Source organism: Rattus rattus, chromosome 8 (genome assembly GCF_011064425.1).
Source record: "Rattus rattus isolate New Zealand chromosome 8, Rrattus_CSIRO_v1, whole genome shotgun sequence".
NCBI classification, from domain to species: Eukaryota; Metazoa; Chordata; class Mammalia; order Rodentia; family Muridae; genus Rattus; species Rattus rattus.
The window spans coordinates 113,481,245-113,500,887 of record NC_046161.1 but is presented as its reverse complement, the minus strand read 5'-3'; the positions used below and the strand labels follow the sequence as shown (position 1 = coordinate 113,500,887).

At 44.5% G+C, this 19,643-nt stretch overlaps 1 protein-coding gene across 2 annotated transcripts in view; it reads right to left on the bottom strand.

The window, feature by feature from the left end:
• Abhd5 (abhydrolase domain containing 5, lysophosphatidic acid acyltransferase) overlaps window positions 1-6,639 on the bottom strand; it is a 32,515-nt gene extending 25,876 nt beyond the window's left edge. Inside the window, exon 1 of one of the 2 annotated variants that reach the window (XM_032911249.1) lies at window positions 6,520-6,639. In XM_032911249.1, the coding sequence (XP_032767140.1) occupies window positions 6,520-6,572 (53 nt within the window). In that variant the 5' untranslated portion in view covers window positions 6,573-6,639. The remainder of the gene's footprint in view (window positions 1-6,519) is intronic. The other variant, XM_032911251.1, reaches the window with a different exon arrangement.
• Between the last annotated feature and the right edge of the window lie 13,004 nt (window positions 6,640-19,643).

Below are 19,643 nucleotides of genomic sequence, written 5' to 3'. Positions count from 1 at the left end.
GCAAACATTTCTCTTTGTGAGGTAGGTTCTCAGCAAACCCAAGTTTGTGTTGCTAAGCAGCTGAGAGTGGTCTTGAACTTCTGACTCACTTGCCTCCACCACCCAGGTGGTACAGGTAAGAACTACTCCATCTGACCTACAAGAGCAACCTTTCCTTAAAGGCTAGAATTGTCTATGATTTTTTTGCCTCCTAATGAACAGTTCAATTTAGTGTCTGTAAACCTGGTGGGTTACATTAAAGATGAAGGGACAACAACAAACCTCTTATCTTCATAGCTATCTTCTCATCAATGCAGGGCCATTTTTATACAAGTGAGCCTTTGCTATAGCATATTTGATATATATATGTGTGTGTGTGTGTGTGTGTGTGTGTGTATACATATACAAATATATATGTGTATATATACATACACACACTATATATATATAAACTGTGAAGAAAGAATTTCCCCTAAGCCCGAACAGAACTCCTATCCAGGTTTGCTTTAACCAGGTTACTGGTAAGATGGGGTACAGAGGCTGACTTCTAATTCTGTCTCTGTAAGACAGAGTACTAAACATACACCAGCTCCCAAGGAACACCTATAGAGAGTGAAAAGCTGTATCTGTCTACCCTTCAGGAGTCCTCATGCATTTTTTGCTATCTCTGCTATTATTTGGCTAATCCTCTCTTCTGTCTGTGGGGTAACTTTCCTGCATCTCCAAGGAGACTGACTGTGTGTGTCTTTCCGCTGGTCTCTGAGGCCATCCAGTTGTCTGGCATTTCCTGGGTTTAGCATTCGGAGACTGGAACTAAGCCTGTCAGACTCAGAGCCATTCTTCTGAGGTCATAGAGTCAAGGTAAAAATCCACAAGGCCCATCTGTAGACCAGTAAGCAGAGATAGCCATCTCCACGGTTTTGGAAAAAGAAAAGTATGACCTATTTAAGCAACAATCAGTAAGCACTGTTATCCACTGCCAAGGCCTGATGTCAGAGGAGATGGAAGTATCAACTGCAGTACAAAGAAACGCCATTCACTGGGAAGATTGTAACTGTTTGTAACTGTCCCAAAGTAAACACACACAACACCCAGAAGATTTGCCAGTGTGTGCCAAAGGGTTTTCTCTAAAAGTCGGGTGACCTGGGCACTGACTTTCTTGGGAAAGAAGTTACAAGTCCTGAAGCATCTAATTTAAAAAAAAAAAATAATTAAGATTCTTGATCTAGATCTATAGCCACTCAAGTGAAAATAAAAAAAAAAAAGGAAAATTATAGAAAACCACACTAAAAGTGATAACTCTTAGGAAAGCTACATAGTTGTGATTAACATATTAGAGTATATTTAAAAAAAAGTTTGATTTTAATTATTCTGCATTTCCCCCTGAACTTTCTATCTCATTTTATGTAACTATCACTAACAATGTATTTGTTCATTATGCGGTAAACACTTAAGTTCCTGGTAATTCCTGTTTTGTTCTCTGAGACATTTGACTATCTATAGTGTTACTAAACCTGAATTGCACAATCTATAAATATTGTGAAATGGTGAAAGAGATTTCAAAGTATCCTGAAGAAAATATACAGAAGCCTGGCCAATTTCCACACACTCTTTTGGCCACTTAACGTAACATTTCTAATTAGGTTATAAGTAAAGAGGATTTCATTATGTTACAATTTTGCTTAAAATAGCCTCCATCCCTCTACTGATACAATGAAGAGCAGAAAATGTGCTTTACTATTGTTCTCTGTTAAGTGATCTAAGCAAAGAATTGGATCTGATTTAAAGAAACCATGAAGCTTTGGGTTTTTTAAAATAAATATACAAGTCAGAGGTATATACATATCCATCTAAAATAATTTTTCAAAGAATGAAACACTTCCAAATTGGAAATGCAACACAACTAAAGGGATCCTTTCTTGGAAACAGAAATCTAAAACTCTGTTGTTGTGAAAGAGGGAGCAAGAATATGTCCCATATAAGTATGATTTAAGTGGTGAACACATCGTTAGATACATGAAGCTTAAACAATCCAAGTTATCGATGGCCGTTACATCCATGACAGCACTTGCCCTCTAATGCACCTATATGTTAATTTAGAATCTTTTAAAAGCTGAGTGGTGTGACTCAGGCCTGTAATGCCAGCACTCTGTAGGCACAAGTAGAAAAATTGAGATTTTGAAAGCAGTCAAGGCACTACAGAGATACATTCTTATAAAACCAAGAGTTTGCAAACCCACAAGCATAGGCATACACGCATATCCTCTCTGTAGCATTTCCCACTATCCCTCACACAGGAGAGTCAAGCACACGTGAGGCAGTTCTGTGTGGGCATTCATACTTACTACTCTACAGTCGGAGAAACATCTCCTTAAGTCAGTTCCAAAGAGAGCTTATCCACATTCTCTCTAACTCAATCAGGGCATTATGTTTAACACAACACTTAACAATTAGTCAAGGCTGCTCTTGAAGCACATGAAGCTTCAGGACAGGTGTTAAGTAGTATGGATCAATCTGGGTCCTGAAGCACACATTCTGATTGTGTGGCCCACCATGATTTTTATAAACGTTTTTTGTCACAGGATTGATATCTGCATTTGCTGGTCTGTGACTGCAGACCCACTCTGGGGTGCAGGAACAGAGGGGCAGGGGTTGGTTCATGTTAGGTCAAGAAATAGAATCCTGTTTCCAATATCCCCGGGAAGTTTAGATGTGTGATTCTAATTGTTGACCTATTCCAACACAAACATTCCCGAACGCCAAAGGTTTAATAAGAAATTGAGGATTACCATTTATAAAGCCCCTTTGGACTCTGCCAAACATTTGAATAAACAAAAGCTTTGTTCTGATCTGACAAAAATAAGTATATAAATAAGTGTATTATTAAATAGAATCTATGTGAGACAAAGCAGCTTCAGAGCTGGTTGTGGTGGTGCACGGCCGCGATCCTGGCACTTGGGAAGTAGAGGCAGAAAGCTCAAAAGTCCAAGGCCACAACTTCAAAAAACTTAAATGCCATGCGGGCTGAGGAGATCACTCAATGGGTAAAAAACACTTGCTGTACAAACATGAGGCCCTGAGTTCAGATCCTAGTACCCATGTGAGGAGACACGTCCTAGCATCCCAGGAGCCTGACTCTCCAGAACAGCAAGCTTCAGGTCTAGTGAGAGACCTGTGTCTCAGGAGTAAGGCAGAGAATAACCTGCCTAAGTAAGAGTGGCACCGGCTGCCCTTCCTCATCTGGCTTCCACATGCAGCACGCACGCACGCACGCACGCACGCACACACGTGCACACACACACGCACACGCACACACACACACACACACACACACATGCGTGCATCACACCAACATACAAAATACCATGACCTTATAGAAAGAAGATAACAACCAATGTTGGGTTACAGAAAACAAAGGAAAACAAAGGGAAGCAAGGAATGTGTTTAGTAAGCATGAGAATATGGCTTTCCAGAGTTAGAGTCAGGTGCACAGACACAGATTCCAAATGGCTTTGCAGTCAGGCTGGGGACAAATCGTAACTAACAAAGGAAGTAAAAAAATGAGCTACGGGCAATGGTGTTACCAACCCTACAAATGCCCTAGGAAAGAACAAGAGTGTTTGAAGTAGGTGGCTCCTGGGTAGTAGTGGAACGAGAAAGGGCAGGTTGTTAGACTCTATGGGGACTTGATAGTTGATTTGTTATCCAGAGGCAACAAAGGGAACAAATCTGACAGAAGCCAGTTCTAAGAGTGTAGATAACCAGAAGAATGCAACTGCCTTCAAAAAAGAGTAGAGGAGTGAGCTGTGCACTTTACACTGATTAAAGGAAGACATAAGTAAGGTATGGCCTAAACATGTTGAATGTGAAAAAGTAGATACAAACAGCTGGCAAACACAAACAGTACCCTTACTCCAGTCCAGAAGAGAATGAGATCTCAGTTCTTCAAAGAAAAGATAGTTCAAGAACTGTTCATAAATTAAAAAAATAAAAAGACTATAATACGCTCATAGGGAATTCTTGTATTTAGAAAATAATTAAAAGAATAGAACCTAATAAAACTAATTACCGGTCTCGGTTAAGAGAGTAAACAAGTATGAGTTAGCTGTCTAAATAAGAGATTCTCTATAGTACTGATCACTGAAGAGGACACAAGAGGGCTGGGGGATGTAGCTCAGTGGCACAATGCTCGCATGAGGTCTTGAGGTCAGGGTGTGTGTGTGTGTGCGTGTGTGTGTGTGTGTGCGTGTGTGTGTGTGTGCGTGTGTGTGTGCGTGTGCGTGTGTGTGTGTGTGTGCGTGTGTGTGTGTGTGTATGAGAGTATGAGAGGTGTGTTTCTGTGTGTGTGTGAAAGACAAGTCAAATAAGCACAGGCATTGGGATTAGTATTGAAGAATTTCATGATTTTTAAAGTCTCGGGGCAAGGATTACAGAGCAGTAGCAGCAGGAAGAAATGTATAAATCTTAGTGTTTTAGGAGGTACAATAGAGAAGTTCATCTTTAATCTCCAAAGCACAGGAACATACAGAGACTTTAACACATATCCAGCAGGATGCTGGAAAATCAACTGAGGCAGTAGAGAGAAATCGGTCTTATTTAATAAAGTATGATTTTCCATGGTATAAATACTCCCACTGTGGCTGGTTTCAGGATGCTGGTGCTGTAGAATTCCTGAACATTCAGCAATGGTACAGATCAACTCCAGCATGCCCTGAAAACCACAAAGGTTCTTGGTCTACTCTGCAATGGTGAATTTCTGTGATGGTGTTTTCCCCCACACTCTACCAGTACGTAACTCTCTGGGATATCATTAAAGCAATCCCCAGAAATCTACCCTATTCTTGTTATATTTGGCTTTCTCAACTGTATTGCAACTGAAAGGGATAGGATTTTGAAAGCTTCCCAGTAAACTTGTCTCCACGAAGAGCCACAAAGGGGAAGAATTATATGCTCCAAAACGCTGTAAGCTGGCAGCTTATAATGGCTTGCTTTATTAACATCATCTCCCCATCTGTATAAAGTTACAAAGAAATGTGAGGGAAACACCTTAAAGCTCAATACAGACACCTGAAGGAGCAGGTAGGTTCCAATTAGCTCTGCTACTCGGAGGTGGCAACTCCAAATGAAAATGGGAGTGGTCAGATTCCCCACACCGGGGAGACTCTAGGACTATCATGACCACACTGAGGGAGCACCCAACAGGAACCTAGCCTTCTCTCTGCTTGCTTGGTTGTGCAGCACTGCTCCAGGGTCCTGCCAAAAATACCAGGGAGGTCTACCTCTGTCTAGGGACTGTGGCCAGTCTTGCCCTCAGTGACCTCCAGCCATCACCCATGCTCTGTCACTCTTACTGTCGTGCTACAGATTCCTGAGCCTCACGATTCCTGAGCCTCACGGTATCAAGACCAAAAGGGCCCACAAGTTAGAATTCTCGGAGCCAGAAAATGTCCTGGCAAATTTAATAGAAACACAGGTCCTGGTTGTACCACACGACACTCTGTATTTCATATCAATGTAATTAGGAAGTTCAACAACAGACCAAAGCAGTGAGCTCCACCTGTTAGTTATCACTTAAACAAAACTTGGAGAGTGTAGTTTCTAATGTTTCAAAATATTCCTCCCCTAACATCTTTCCAAAATACTTGGCTTTCACATTACCAGAATCTATTTTCCCTATGCAAATGTCTCCAACTAGCTGAAGTAGAACTTGTGAAAGTATTTAATTTATAAGTATAGTCCTGTCCATACAAAACAAGTAGCCTTCTGAGGATCATAGTGAAATAACTTCCATAGTAATTTAACTTTTAAATAACAAGCATTATTCTACTCACAAGGACACGTTATATCAAAGACAGACAGAAAAGAATAACTTAATATGTCTATCAAAAAGTTGGGTGTGGTGGTTCCCACCTGTGATCCCAGCACTGGGCAGCTGAGGCAAAGGGATTGGGTCTCTAGATCTGAAACAAGCCTGGTCTACAGATTTCCAGGCCAGCCAGGGCAAACACTGAGCGACCCCGGTTTTCAAACAAACAAACAAACAAACAAAAAAAAACCAAACAAACAAAACAAAACAAAACAAACTTAAAGGGCTTCCTGTTAGGCATCTGCCCTTCAACTTTCACAAAGTTTGCTGCCGAGAAGACTCCAGCCGACTTCTCTAATGAAGCCAGACCGCCGGGTCACGGGAGCGCACAAGGCAGCGGGAGGTGTGACGCGAGCGCCCCGGGTCCCGAGCTCCCGCACCGCCGACGGACGGCCGTCCCGAGGGACTCCGCGTCCGACGCCTCTCCCACCCTGGCGACGCCCCGCTCACGCGTCCAGGGAAGGCGGCCGGGACCCGGCGCGGAGTTCCGAGCTCCGCCGAGCTCCGGACCGCCCGGACGGCCGCCCTCCCTCCCCGTAGCCCCGCGGCCCGGGCGCGGCCTGTCAGCCCCGACGGACCGGGAGAGCGGACGCCCGCGCCTTCCCTCGGCTGGCCGCCCGGGGTCGCCAGAGCGCACGAGACCCACGCCGTCCCCCTTCCCGGGTGATCCTCACCCTCCACCGGCGTCTGCCGAGTCCACCTCCTCCTCCGCCGCCATCGCTTTCATCACTGCCGCCGCGCAAGCGCAGGAACGCACCTCGAAGCCGGCTGACAGGCCGACTGGGCGGCCCCCGGCCGCGGCCGCCCTTAAGACCGCGCCGCCCGCGCATGCGTCGGCCTCGCGCCGGGACGATCCGAGGGCGCGGCCGAGCCACGGCAGGCTCGGCGTCCCTGCAGCCGGGCCTCACAGATACGCATGCGCTGCCCGCCTGTCGCCTGTCGCGCGGAGGCGGGGGCACTGGTTAGGAAGGTCAGCCCGACGCCGCGGGAGCCTAGGTAGTCATCCATCAGAATAATGACCATTAATGCGTCATTCCGCCGGGCCGGACTGCCCTGGACGGCGCTCTAGGCAAGCCATCCACAGCCTGAAGTGAGATGCCAGCCAGAGAGAGCCTGAGTCCTAGACACAAGGCAGAGGTGCGCATCCTCAGCGTGGTGGTGGCCCCTCCAGCCCTTCCTTTCAGGAGGTGGCCACTGGGAGAGGGCGGCTCACTGGACCCTACAGTCCAACCGCAGTCTGAGTGGACACTGCTCTGACCCTAACCTGCACTCCCCGCTGCCAGACTCTAGACATGAGAAGTCTGAGAGCATATGTGTGGGTACTAGAATTACACACACACACACACACACATACACTATTACCACCCACCATCGCGGGAGGGGTGCGGGGGGGAGGAGCTTCCTAGAATCCATTCTGAAATGATAGAGGTCTGAGGGCTCATAAAATATTCTCAAATAAATATTCTCGTGAGCTGGACGTGATGGTACATGCCCTTCACAACAACACTTGGGAGTTGGAGGCGAGCACATTTCTGTGAGTTGGACCAACCTGATCTACATAGAGAGTTCCAGGCCATCCAGAGCTACACAGTGAGACCCTGTCTTTAAAATAAATAAATGTAAAGGGGACGGGGCTCGAGGGATGGCTCCGTGGTTGAGGGAGCATACTGTCCTTATAGAGGAGAATGGATTCCATTTCCAGCATCCTTGTGCAGCCCCCACAACTGCTTGTAACACCAGTTCCAGAGGAGCAACACCCTCTTCACCTCGGAGCACCTTAATGTATATGGACATACAGACAAGCAGGCACACACATAAACATAATTCTAAAAAAACAAATCTTTTTAAAACCATAAACCACCACCACCACCCCACATGGGATTATTTTAATTCTTTTCTGGCTCAGGGACATGGGCGAGTGAAAGTGACAGAGAGGGAAGCTCAGTACAGGCAAATAGAAGTCGGCAGCTAGCAAGGCTAGTGTTTAAGTCCAAGGCTGTGTTTTAAAAATAGAATTTGGAACCATAACACTCACTGTGATTAAACAAATATAGGCATCCTAGTGTTGCATAAGGGATGTTTCCCTTGGCTGGGGGCAGGTCCCTCGGGTCAGGAGAAAGTGGTATGAGGTAGCCTAGCTCTTTGTGCTCCTGATGAGCTGCTCAAAGCTAGGGCTGTGTAGCTCAGTGGGCCCTCTATGCATCAGTTCCTAGGTCCAATTCCCATTACTTCCCTTACCCCCGTGCCCCAAAAAATGAACTTCTGAGAATATGTAATAGGTTCCTTAGTTCAGCCACACCTGGGTGCTATTGATGCCTGGGGCTGCTCAGGAGCCTGATGTACGCATGACTGAGTTTTCAAATCATTCTTTTTTAAAGATTTATTTATTTCATATATGAGTACACTGTAGCTGTCTTCAGACACACCAGAGAGGGCGTTGGATCCCATTACAGATGGTTGTCAGCCGCCATGTGGTTGCTGGGAATTGAACTCAGGACCTTGGGAAGATCAGTCAGTGCTCTTAACCACTGAGCCATCACTCCAGCCCCAAATCATTCTAATGAGGCCACAAATGTGTGATGCGCCCCCTTTCACAGAGATCTAACAAAGGGCAGGTGTGCAGATATGGGTTTGAACAGAAACACTCCTGCTATCCTCTGGATTTTTTTTTTTTTTTTGGAGGCAAATGGATGATGTAAATATCAACGTTTTTATTCCCTTCATTACTTTAATTTAAAATTACCTTTCTCCAATCATCAGCTCCTACCTACTTGTGAGGATGTATTCACTCCCACATACTTACTCACAGTTAGCATACCCTTACTCTGTAACCTCAAAGTTGTTGAGGCTGGGATGACAGGACTCTGGCCTTCATGAAGCCCATGCTAATATTCTACCCTTTATTTAAGACCCCATTCATCCTTCTCCATCTTAGACCACGTTTGCTGCTGTAGAGGAACACCTCGTCGAGTCATTTACAACAGACAAGTTTGTCTCTCATGCTGCTGGAGGCTGTGATGACTGCCATGCTTCTGTGGTATACAACGAGGGCCTTTGCTGTTCATCTCATGGCAAATACAGCAAGAAAGGGGCCCAATAAGAAACCTACTCCCCCAAAACTGACTCCCAAGACGAAGTCATTAATTGATGCATGAAAGGAGCATCACTGTGGCCCAAATTCTGCCCTTAGGACTGGCCTTTCAATACCACTACATGGGTTGAGCTTCCAGTATGAGGACGTTGGGGACATATTTAAACTTCTGGCTTTCCTCCCTCACTGCAATCTTTTTTTCCCCTCTCTGAGCCCCACTCCCTGTAGTTCTCAACTTTTTTTTTTTAAGATTTATCTTATGTATGTGAGTACACTGTAGCTGTCTTCAGACACACCAGAAGAAGGTGTCAGATCCAATACAGAGGGTTGTGAGCCACCATGTGGTTGCTGGGAATTGAACTCAGGGCCTCTGGAAGAGCAGCCAGTGCTCTCAACCTCTGAGCCATCTCTCCAGCCCAGTTCTCGGACTTTCTCCAGTGGTGACAGCTTCGTAGAAATCACCACACTGACTTTATGAGCGTGTGTTTGGGTTCGGGGTGCCCATGCTGTGGTTAGTGTGTAGCAGTCAGAGAACGCTGTGCTGGAATTGGTCCTCAGGTGCCAGGCTTGGCAGCAGTCACCTTTCCCCACTGAGCCATCTTGCTGGCCCATGCTTACAGCTTTTTAAACGGATATTACCAGATACCGTTTCCGTGACAGCAAAAGCATTTTGAAGTTGTGGTATTATCTGTGGTTTAAAGGAAGGGGAAGCTACCCATAACCTCTTAAACATGGTGGTAAGTAATATGCCTCATTCTGTCTGATATTTTAGGAAGATGGAGACCTATAAAAAATAGTTTTATAGGAACTCTTGGCTGTTGCCAACAGCTTGTAATGAGTCTTCAAAAACTGATAATCTCCACCTTACAGGTTATAACCAGCCTATAGACCGAAAAGTTAATTTTTTGTGTGAGATGAAACATTTGTCCTGAGGATTTTATTTATATTATTCAGCCTCAGAGAGGAAACAATATGGCTCCAGTCAGACCACTATAAACTTGTGGCGACTTAGTACCTCATGGTGGGAGCTGAGAAGATGTGCTTACCTCATGCCTGCTAGAAAGCAGAGATGAGGGGGGTGGGGCAGACCAAGGGCATGCCCCTAGCAACCTATCTTCCTTCTACTAGGCTTCACCTCTCAGAGGACCAATCTCCCCCAGGTTCCACCTACCAAAGTTCTACCTTCCCAAGAGCCCACCTCCAAGTTGCACCATACCTCAGAAGAGCAGGCTGGAGATTGGGCCTTCAGCCCACCAGCCTTTGGTGGGAACACTTAAAATGCAAACCACAAGATCCCAGTTTATTCCAGATCTAATCTTGATGCCTTAGGGCTAATTTTTCTGAGAAGGAAGCCACATAAGTGACTGTCCAGTTTCAAACCCAGGTGACTGTGGAGGTTTGGCCAGGAGACATGAAGAGGCTAGAAGAGCTAACCTTTAACTTCCTTTTGGTGTCCTCCAAGCCCCGGAAATCTGAAGTCCTGGTGATGGGCAGGAGGCTCTGAATCCCCCTTTCCTCTGCTTCGCATCCCATGAAGCAACAGAAGAGACCGGGTTTTTATTTTCAATGAAATCCATGCTTTTATGTTTTCCCTATTTTAGATCTGTTATCTTTCTTTTTTATTTTTTATTTTTTTGTTCTGACTTTTTTTTTTTTTCCTTTTCTTTTTTTTTTTTTTTTTTTTTTTTTTTTTTTTTTTCAGAGCTGGGGACCGAACCCAGGGCCTTGTGCTTGCTAGGCAAGTGCTCTACCACTGAGCTAAATCCCCCAACCCCTTGTTCTGACTTTTTAATTTCTGGTAAATCCATGCTGAAATAACCAACAATCTAATAATCAGAAAAAAAAGGTGTTGGAAAATGTCGACTGCTTCTCTCATCTGTGCAGACCTTGTGTGCCACCAAACAGTTTTTCGCTGGGATATGTTTATACAGTAGCAAAGAGAAAGTGCTCACACCCATAATCCCCCTGACAATGCTGTCAACTCTTCTCCCTCACCACCTTGGAACCCCATCTTATAGTTTGAAATGGGTCATTGACTATCCATTATATTTAGTCTGCACTTGTGGCAGGAAACAAGCAGGGTTTTTTTGTCTTGACTCCATTACGTTCCCTGACAAGTGGAAAATAATGGGTTGTCAGTGAGGTAAGTACTTGGTTCTAAGTAACTCGGACAACTGGCTTGTTTAGCTTCAGCTCCCACGGGGATGCACATGGAACAGTTTTCACCTGCCATGGATTCCACACGGAAATATTGCCTGCTCCCACAGCTGGAGGTGCTCTGCGGTATCATGAGTGAAGGAGCTGTTCGTGGAGATGCGGTCCTAAGTTGGCGCAGTCTACTGCTGCGTTGTTTGTGTGACTAGAATTGTTCGTTAGGTTTTTTTGGTTTTCTTTGTTCGCTTGCTTGCTTGTCTGTATGTTTGGGAGAGCCAGTTGTTAAATAGTGATAGCGTGAGCTACATGCTGAGCCTTGGAACTTTCAAATTAGATGTATGCATATATGTTCACAGTAATTGTCAATCATTTCAAGCCAGGGCTTCTCTTAAAACATTTCCTCGTGGTCTGATTTCTAAATACCACTGTCTGCTCTGTCTGGATGTAAGATTACCAAGGCCACGGCAGGCAAAGAGCTGAAAGTTTTACAGGGAAAAGTAAATGGCAGAAACTGAAGGTGCAACTTGGTTGTAGGATACAGACCTAGCATGCCTGAGGCCCTGGGTTCCATCCTCAGCAGCACAGGGGTGTGGAGGATGGGGAGGCGACAGGGAGGAGGGAAGAGCACGTGAGTAAACAGAAGATACACAAGAGACAGAGGACCAAGTGTGACATCTTTCTAGGAAGATACGGATTAGCATCCTTCTGCATTCAAAAGACACTGAGACTTTATTACACTACACATTTGTGGAAATAATGTAAAAAAGTCAGCCTCAAGTAAAGCTTCCTTTCATTTTTTTTTATTAAAGAATGAAGTACAAATCATAATGGTCATCACTCAGTGAACACACTCCCTTAAGCACCATCCAGGATGTTTAGCTGGTTTTTAAAGGAGAAAGAGACCGCTGAGAGAAAACACTGGAGTGGCAGCCCAGGCAGCCGTGCCCGCAGGAGGATGCCTCCCAGCAGAACAGAGTCCTCACCTTCTGCACTTGAACTGTGTGGTGTGCCCAGAGATAGATTTTTTTTTTTACTTTATTAGATGCTGCAAATCAGTCATGAAGACATTTTTAGCTGTGCTGATGAATATACATTTGGTGGCTAAATTTAGGCTTTTATTTTAAACATTTTCTCCGTTGAAACTTGAAGGTGTTGCTTAGCTACCTTCCCCTTTTTCTCAGTGTAGACTCTGATTTAATGTAATTTCTTCCTCAGGTGCTAGGAACGAACAGGCTGCTGTCAGGTACTTTAGGTTCAGAAGTGTAAAACAGGAAATGTATTGCTGTGACTTTTGTGTTATTAACTCCTGAATTTCCTTAGCCTATACATTGTTTCTTCATGTATGTGCATCCTAAGCCTATACATTGTTTCCTCATGTATGTGCATCCTAAGCCTATACATTGTTTCTTCATGTATGTGCATCCTAAGCCTATACATTGTTTCTTCATGTATGTGCATCCTTTGCCTGGAGAGAAGTATATTCAGCAAAAGTGACAATTATGCTGATAAATGATGTGTGTAGTTATACTAGATTATTGTTTTATTATAAAAGTTCGGTTTTAGCGTAAACTAATTTTGCACTGTAGCATGGAATCATTCCAAAACGACTTTCCAAAATAATTAAGCATTCAGTAATGAACCCATCTGTGATGGTTAGTTTTTAAACTGTCAGCTTGACATGACTTAAAATCACCTGGGAAGAGTCTCAGGAAGAGAGGGATTGTCTAGACAAGGTTGGTCTGTGGGCACATGCCTGTGGGGCCATGTCCGTAGGAAGGCCTAACCTGAAGGTGTGCAGTGTGATTCCCCGGATTTGGGATTTCGACTCTCTGAGTGGGGAAAGCTAGCTGAGCACTAAGCATGCCTGTATCCTTTTCTGTGTGCTCCTGACTATGGACTGATGCTTCAAGTTTGAGTTTCTATCCAAACAGCATATTTGTGGCAAAGGAATAGACAAGTAGATCGGAGGGACAGAGAAGGAGGCTCAGAAATAAACTCACAGTCACAGAAGGTGACAATGGCAATGAGCAAAGCGACGGAGCAGAGATCGAGTTTTAACAAATGACACAGGAATAACAGGACAGTCCCTGGGGTTGGGGGAATTCAAGGAGGTGACAGACATATTAAACCCTTCACACTCACGAGAATCAAACAGATCGTAGGTGTGATGTACAAAACTAAAACCTCTCAAAAGGTAACAGAAAAACCCAGATGGCCTTGTGTCTGACAGTGACTTTTAAATACAGTATAAAATCTCGATCCATAAAATAATCGGGAAGCCGAACTCCATTAAAATCTAAATCGTCTGCTCTGATACCCATTATTTGATAAGTGTGGAGAGAGATAATGTAACAAGTTCATTGTTAATCATTACGCAGTGTATACATGCATCAAGTATAGCACTGGAGCATCAAAGTATCTGTTAATGAGATATTTTAAAGTTAAAACATGGGCTGGAGAGATGGCTTAGTGGTTAAGAGCACTGGCTGCTCTTCCAGAGGCCCTGAGTTCAATCCCCAGCAACCACATGGTGGCTCACAACCATTTGTGATGAGATCTAGTGCCCTCTTCTGGCTTGCAGGCAGAACACTGTATACATAATCAATCAATAATTCTTTAAAAATTAAATTAAATTAAAAAACAATCATCCCTGCCCCGGGCTGCCATTCCTGAGGTTCTCTCTGATCTCTGCACTGCACTGGGCTCTGCAGGGCATCTCCTGTGTGACCTCTGTTGAGAAAAGAAGGGTTGGGAAGCCTAAAGGTCACCCTCAGTCACTGAATGATGAACTGGGAGTTTGGAATCAGGTTCTCACTATCTCATTTAAGATAGTAAACATGGTAATATATACAGATGTGTCTGATTCTGCATTAAGACGGGCTTTAGGAGTTAAGAGAATACACACACAAATATTCACATTGTTATTTAGGACAGGAAACAAAAGTATATTTTTATGTTCAAAATTGGAAGAGAGTCTGTCATAAAATAATCAGAAACTTCTGATTTTCAAACCATGGTTTCATGAGATGAGAAAACAGGCCATAGACTGAATATTGGAAAAATACACACCTGGAAAGGGACTATGAGCCAAGATATAAAAATATACGAGCCAGGAGGGTGAAGAAGGCTATTCCTGTCAAACCCGAGGACCTAGGTTTGGTGGGAAGAGAAAACTGACTCCTGCAAATCGACTTCTGGCCTCCATATGTGTACCACAGCATGAACATGCTAACACACACACACAAACACACACACACACACATACTGTAAATGTAAAAAAACTCTTAAAGAGGTAATATGTATGTTCAACTAAAAAAAAAATAAAAGCTTTTAAACCACAACAGTAAGAAAATGAACCGCCCAACTGGAAACGGGCACAAGATATCTTACTAGAAAAGGTCTCCAGATGGTGGGCAAGCACAAGAATGACTGTGTAAGTATCTCAGTGGCACACTGACTGACTTAGAGTCTTCAGGTATGTACCCAGGAGCATTCAGCTGTGCCATGTGGTAGCTAAATTTTCAGTTTATTGAGGAACCCCCATCCCAATGTCTATAGTGACTGTGATGTGTTTTTTAAAGCCAAGGATATATTTTTGTAGAGCGCAGTATGGTGCAGTGAGAGGGATTGCCTCAAAGGGATGAAGCACCAGCCATATGATGGGTTTAGTATAGAATGAACTTTATTTGGGGGCTTGGGAAGGGGAATTGAGACGAGAATAGAAAAAGAGAAAGAGGGAGAGGGGAAGGAGAAAGGGGAAAGAGGGAAAAGGGGGTCAGAGAGAGGCAGGGGGTCATAGAGAAAAGGGGCAGAGAGGCCAAATAGCCCCTTTAGTAGCAAGTCATGCCTACCTGGCTGTTGCCAGGTAACTGTTGGGCAGAGCCTAGAAGGAATGCTAAGGTGCTAACAGGCTGCACCAAGTTACAGTCCCCACCAATAAAGGATAAGGATTCCTTCCTACCACACCCAATCCTGACCAGCATTTGTTGTTTCTTATTGACTGGTGAGACGGACTCTCCATGTATTTTCAATTTACATTTCCTGGTGGCTGAACATGTTCAAATTTTTTTCAAATATTTTTAATGAACCTTATTATAAGGGATATCACACGCTGAAATTAACCCAAAGCCTATGTAACTTGATAACCTTGTAGAAAGTTCGAGCAGCCATTATGGAGTTGTAGAGCTTCTTGTCTGGTTTTACAGTTTTACTATATGATATATTTTTATGTGCTCATCCACCACCAAAAATTAAAAAAAAAAAAAACAACCCAGAGCAGAGAACCAGAAAAACAGTTTGTATCCTCTCTCACAAGTCATGATCATCACCTGCATTCAGTCCTTCCTCCTGTCTGATCTTAGCCTTCCTTGTTCTTGTTTACACTTTGTGCTGCACTCATATGTTACTTTGTGTCTCTTCAATTTATACTTTACGAACAGGTTGAACGCTGGCATTGGGTCTTCTTTTAAAAATTTGGTAGAATTTGTCTGTGAATCAGCCTGGTCCTGTTGCCTGGAATACATCTGTTTTTGCATCACTTTGCCTTAATTTTAGTAGGATAAATGTATCTAAGGCTTTTTCCATCTTCCCAGATTTCCCAAGTTTTTCTAATAGAGGTTTTTAAACTATTCCCCAGTGACTGCCGATGTCGATGGTATTGAACGTGATTGCGATGCTTCTTTACTCCTGTTTAATTTTTCCCAGTTAGGGCTTTTCTCCCATTCTTTGGTTTTCTTCTTGCTAGGCATTTTTCCGTCATCCCCCCACTCCCTGCCCGCCCCAAAGAAGCAACTCTTTGAGTCATTGTATTTTATTCTTGTCTCTATTTTACTAATATCTGTCCTGAGCTTTACCATTTCTTCCTGTCTATTGTTTGAGGGTTTGGCTTGCCCCTGTTTTCTTAAGACCTCAAGGTGCATGGGTAAGTTATTCATCTGACATGGATTCTTAACTTTGGATCCATGATCATGTCCCAGAATTCCTGGAAGTTGTGGTCATGCTTGTGGTTACTGCTTGTTGTCCCTTGACCTGGCCCTTCCCCCCTGATACACTTCCTCCTGTCTATCTAATGATATTTTCCACCTTTTGTTAATCTTTTCCACCCAAACATTTGTAACTTTTTTCCCCCTTCAAATTCTTAATTTCTTGACTGGCTTTCTTATTCACCTTTCGGACCATCTTCGTGTCCTGAGTTGATTTACTTACTTCACCTGTATTCTTATTTGTATCCTCTTTGAAAGCATTGATAGTTTTTTCAAATAAAATTTTAAATCGCTCATCTGGCATCTTACCCAATTCAGTGCTTTGAACTTGGAAATGTAGGAGTTAAAAATTACTAATATAAATTAGAAGTTGAAATTTATTAATTAATTAAAATTAGTAATTAGAAGTTTAAAATTGTATTAAGATTATTATTATTAGAAACTGAAGTCATGCTTCCTTGATATTTCACTGTCTCTTTTTCCTTCTTTTTTCTTGGTTTTGTTTGTTTGTTTGTTTGTTTTGGGGACAGGGTCTCTCTACGTAGTCCTGGTTGTCCTAGAGCTTGCTCTGAAGATCAGGCTGGCCTCAAAGTCACAGGGATCTGCCTGCTTCCACCTCCCAAGAGCTGGCATTAAAGGCACTTGCCCCACACCCGTTTTCTTATGTTCCTGCACATTTGTTGGGTTGATATCCATTTCAGGTTTATTCGGGAATTTTTCTCAGGTAGCAGCCTACTCTTCAGAGAGCTCAGCCCCTAAGACCTCTCAGACAGGAAAAGCAAAGTTAGTATATCTGGGTTCTACCCCTGAAACCCATGGTAGAAGAAAACTGACTCCTGGAAGTTGGTGCCCGACCACCACACTCATGTGAACCATGACATGCACAAGCCCACACCCTGGCACAACACACACACACCACCACCACCACCACCACCACCAAAATCAACAATAATCAGTTGATGAAGTTTGATTTTTGGAAAATAGTAATAAAATTGGGTCCTGCTATATGGGCCTGTGGGGCCTCATTTGAAGTTGAAGATTTGCCTGTTTTACAGTCTGTGCTGCTGCTAAACCTGGACTGAAAGCATCAGCTGTCTTCCTCGTTTTAATAGTTTCTCCAGTTGAGTGTGAGGGGCCAGTGCTGGCCCAGAGTTAGCTATGCAGTCTGTGGGCTAGGTACATCCTCCTACCCTTCCAAGAACCTCCCATTTGTACGCTCTGTGGTTGCTAATATTCTAGCTTGAAGGTAGGCAGTGCTGGGAGTAGGAGAAGCAACCACTGGGTTGAGATCTGTCTGAGCCTGCTGAGCATTAAACACACACCCTGCTGGAGGGAGGGCACGGCTGTGCAAACCAAGCGTCCTCTGGATCTTGGGAGCTTTCTGTTTCTACAGCGGTGAGCTTCAGGACAGACAGGCAACTCCAGTAAGTCCATCAGCTGACCTCGGCTCATGTATCAAAGTCCAAAGTTATTCTTAAGTGATGAAATCAACCCCAAGCCACCCCTGTGTACGTCACTGCCTGAGCAGAGCCGCTGCCGTGGTGCACAGCCCTCCTGCAACTGGCTCTCCCCTAGGACTGTGTGAAGGCTGCCCTCGGGCTCCTGACATCTGTGACTGTTCCTGCTCTTAGGCCCTCGGGGTAGCTAGGTTTTAAACAAAAGATTCCCACACAGATGACACTGCCTCTGAGTCATCCTTGCAGCAAAATAGAACTCTTCTCCCCTGCTGACCCAACCACCGGAAGAGCCATCTCTTCTCCAAAACCTGCAACCAGACTTGAGGCTTGAGAAGTTATGGGAAGAACTTGCAGCCTCCTCTTACCCAGGCTTGCCTGGCTTAGCTTTGAGTGAAGTTTTGGTACCCCCTGCCCGCGGGGAGCCATGGGCTCTCTCTGCTTCCTTTCCCCCCCATGTTCTTCTCTTCTCTCTCTCTCTCTCTCTCTCTCTCTCTCTCTCTCTCTCTCCCCCTCCCCCTCGATATATGTGTGTGTGTGTGTGTGTGTGTGTGTGTATCCTGACTCACCCTTTACTACAAAAGTCACAATCTGAAATATATATATATTTGTGTTTCATGTAATTTTATAAACACGCTTGCTCCAGCTAGGCTCTGGGATCAGCACCTGCCCAGTGGTCATCTACTTAGCCCCCATGGCTGGCTAACGCTTTCCGGAGAGAGCCTCCTGTTCTTCCAGCTTGCTCTCCTAAGCCGCTCAACAACTGTCCCTCCTGAGAATACCTGGCGCTACCACTCATGCTCCATCAACCGACTGACCACTCCAATGGCTGGCTCCACCAACTGCCAATGACTGCCCCACGGTTGTGCCCTTTTCCCCCGCTCCCTTTATCCCCAAGGAAGGAAAACACTAGAGACTTATATTTTAAAACTGACCAAATAACTCAATGACTGGGCTAAGAATATCCTGTCCCATCCTCCACAGACTCTGCCCATTGAGGAGGCTGCAAACTACCAGCCTGTTGCTTCCTCCCTGCTCCACAGCCTGGTCCGACTCCCCAATCCTTCTGCGTCCCCTCCTCTTCCTGTCTGGCCCGGAAATCCCACCTTTTTTTCCATTGCCCAGCGACTGGCTTCTGCTGCCTTCATTGACCCAATCAAGAAACAATTAGTGTTTTGCCTGAGTGTGTTTGTGTGCCGCGTGCATTCATTGCCAGCTGAGGCGTGAAAAGGGTGACAGATCCCTTGAAACTAGAGTTATAGATAGTTATGAACCACCGTGTGGTGTTCCGGTAATCCAAACCTAGTACTGCTGCACTGCAAACCTGGGGATTTAACATACGCTGGTCCTGAGGAAAATGGACGTGACCTTTAATTCTCTAGTCAGCATCCCACGGACTATTTTTAAGGCAACAAAATTATTCTGTATGATTCTGCAGATCAAGTGGACAAGGACCAAAGTGAATCTTCAAGTAACACACAGACTACAGCTAGGCCAGCCAGTGAGCTTCTCAGCCACTCCGAATCTTCCCTTCTCAGGCATCAGCCGTGCTGAAGTAGTACAGTGAGGGGATAGGTTATATGGGAACTTCCTGTCTGTCTGTGCTTGCCAACCTGACTGGATTTAGAGTCAGGATCACTCCGTTTTCAGAGTAGTTTGACAGAGAAGACCCTCCTTGAATGTAAACAACACTATATCTTGGACAAGGGTCTCAGACTACATAAGAGGGGGTAAAGGATGCGGTGTGGTAGTGTGTTCCTTTAATCCCAGTACTCATGAGGCACAGTTAGATGGGTATCTGTAAGTTTAAGGCCAGCCTGGTCTACATAGCAAGTTCTAGGCCAGCCGGAGCTAAATAGTGAAACCCTATATGTCCAAGGTGAGTGTGGGGGTGGGGTGGGGGGGTGGATGCCAAGAATTGTGAAGTAGACCAGGCCAACTTCATGATTTTCTGCATTTGTATACCTGCAACTCGCACCCTTCAGGAGACTGAGGCAGAAGAATCATAGTGTCAGGTCACCATGAAAGACAGATCAAGTCGTGGGTTAGCCTGAGCTATACAGCAAGCTCCTGTCTCCAAACAAACAAACAAAGAAAAGACCAGAACAAAAAGAACC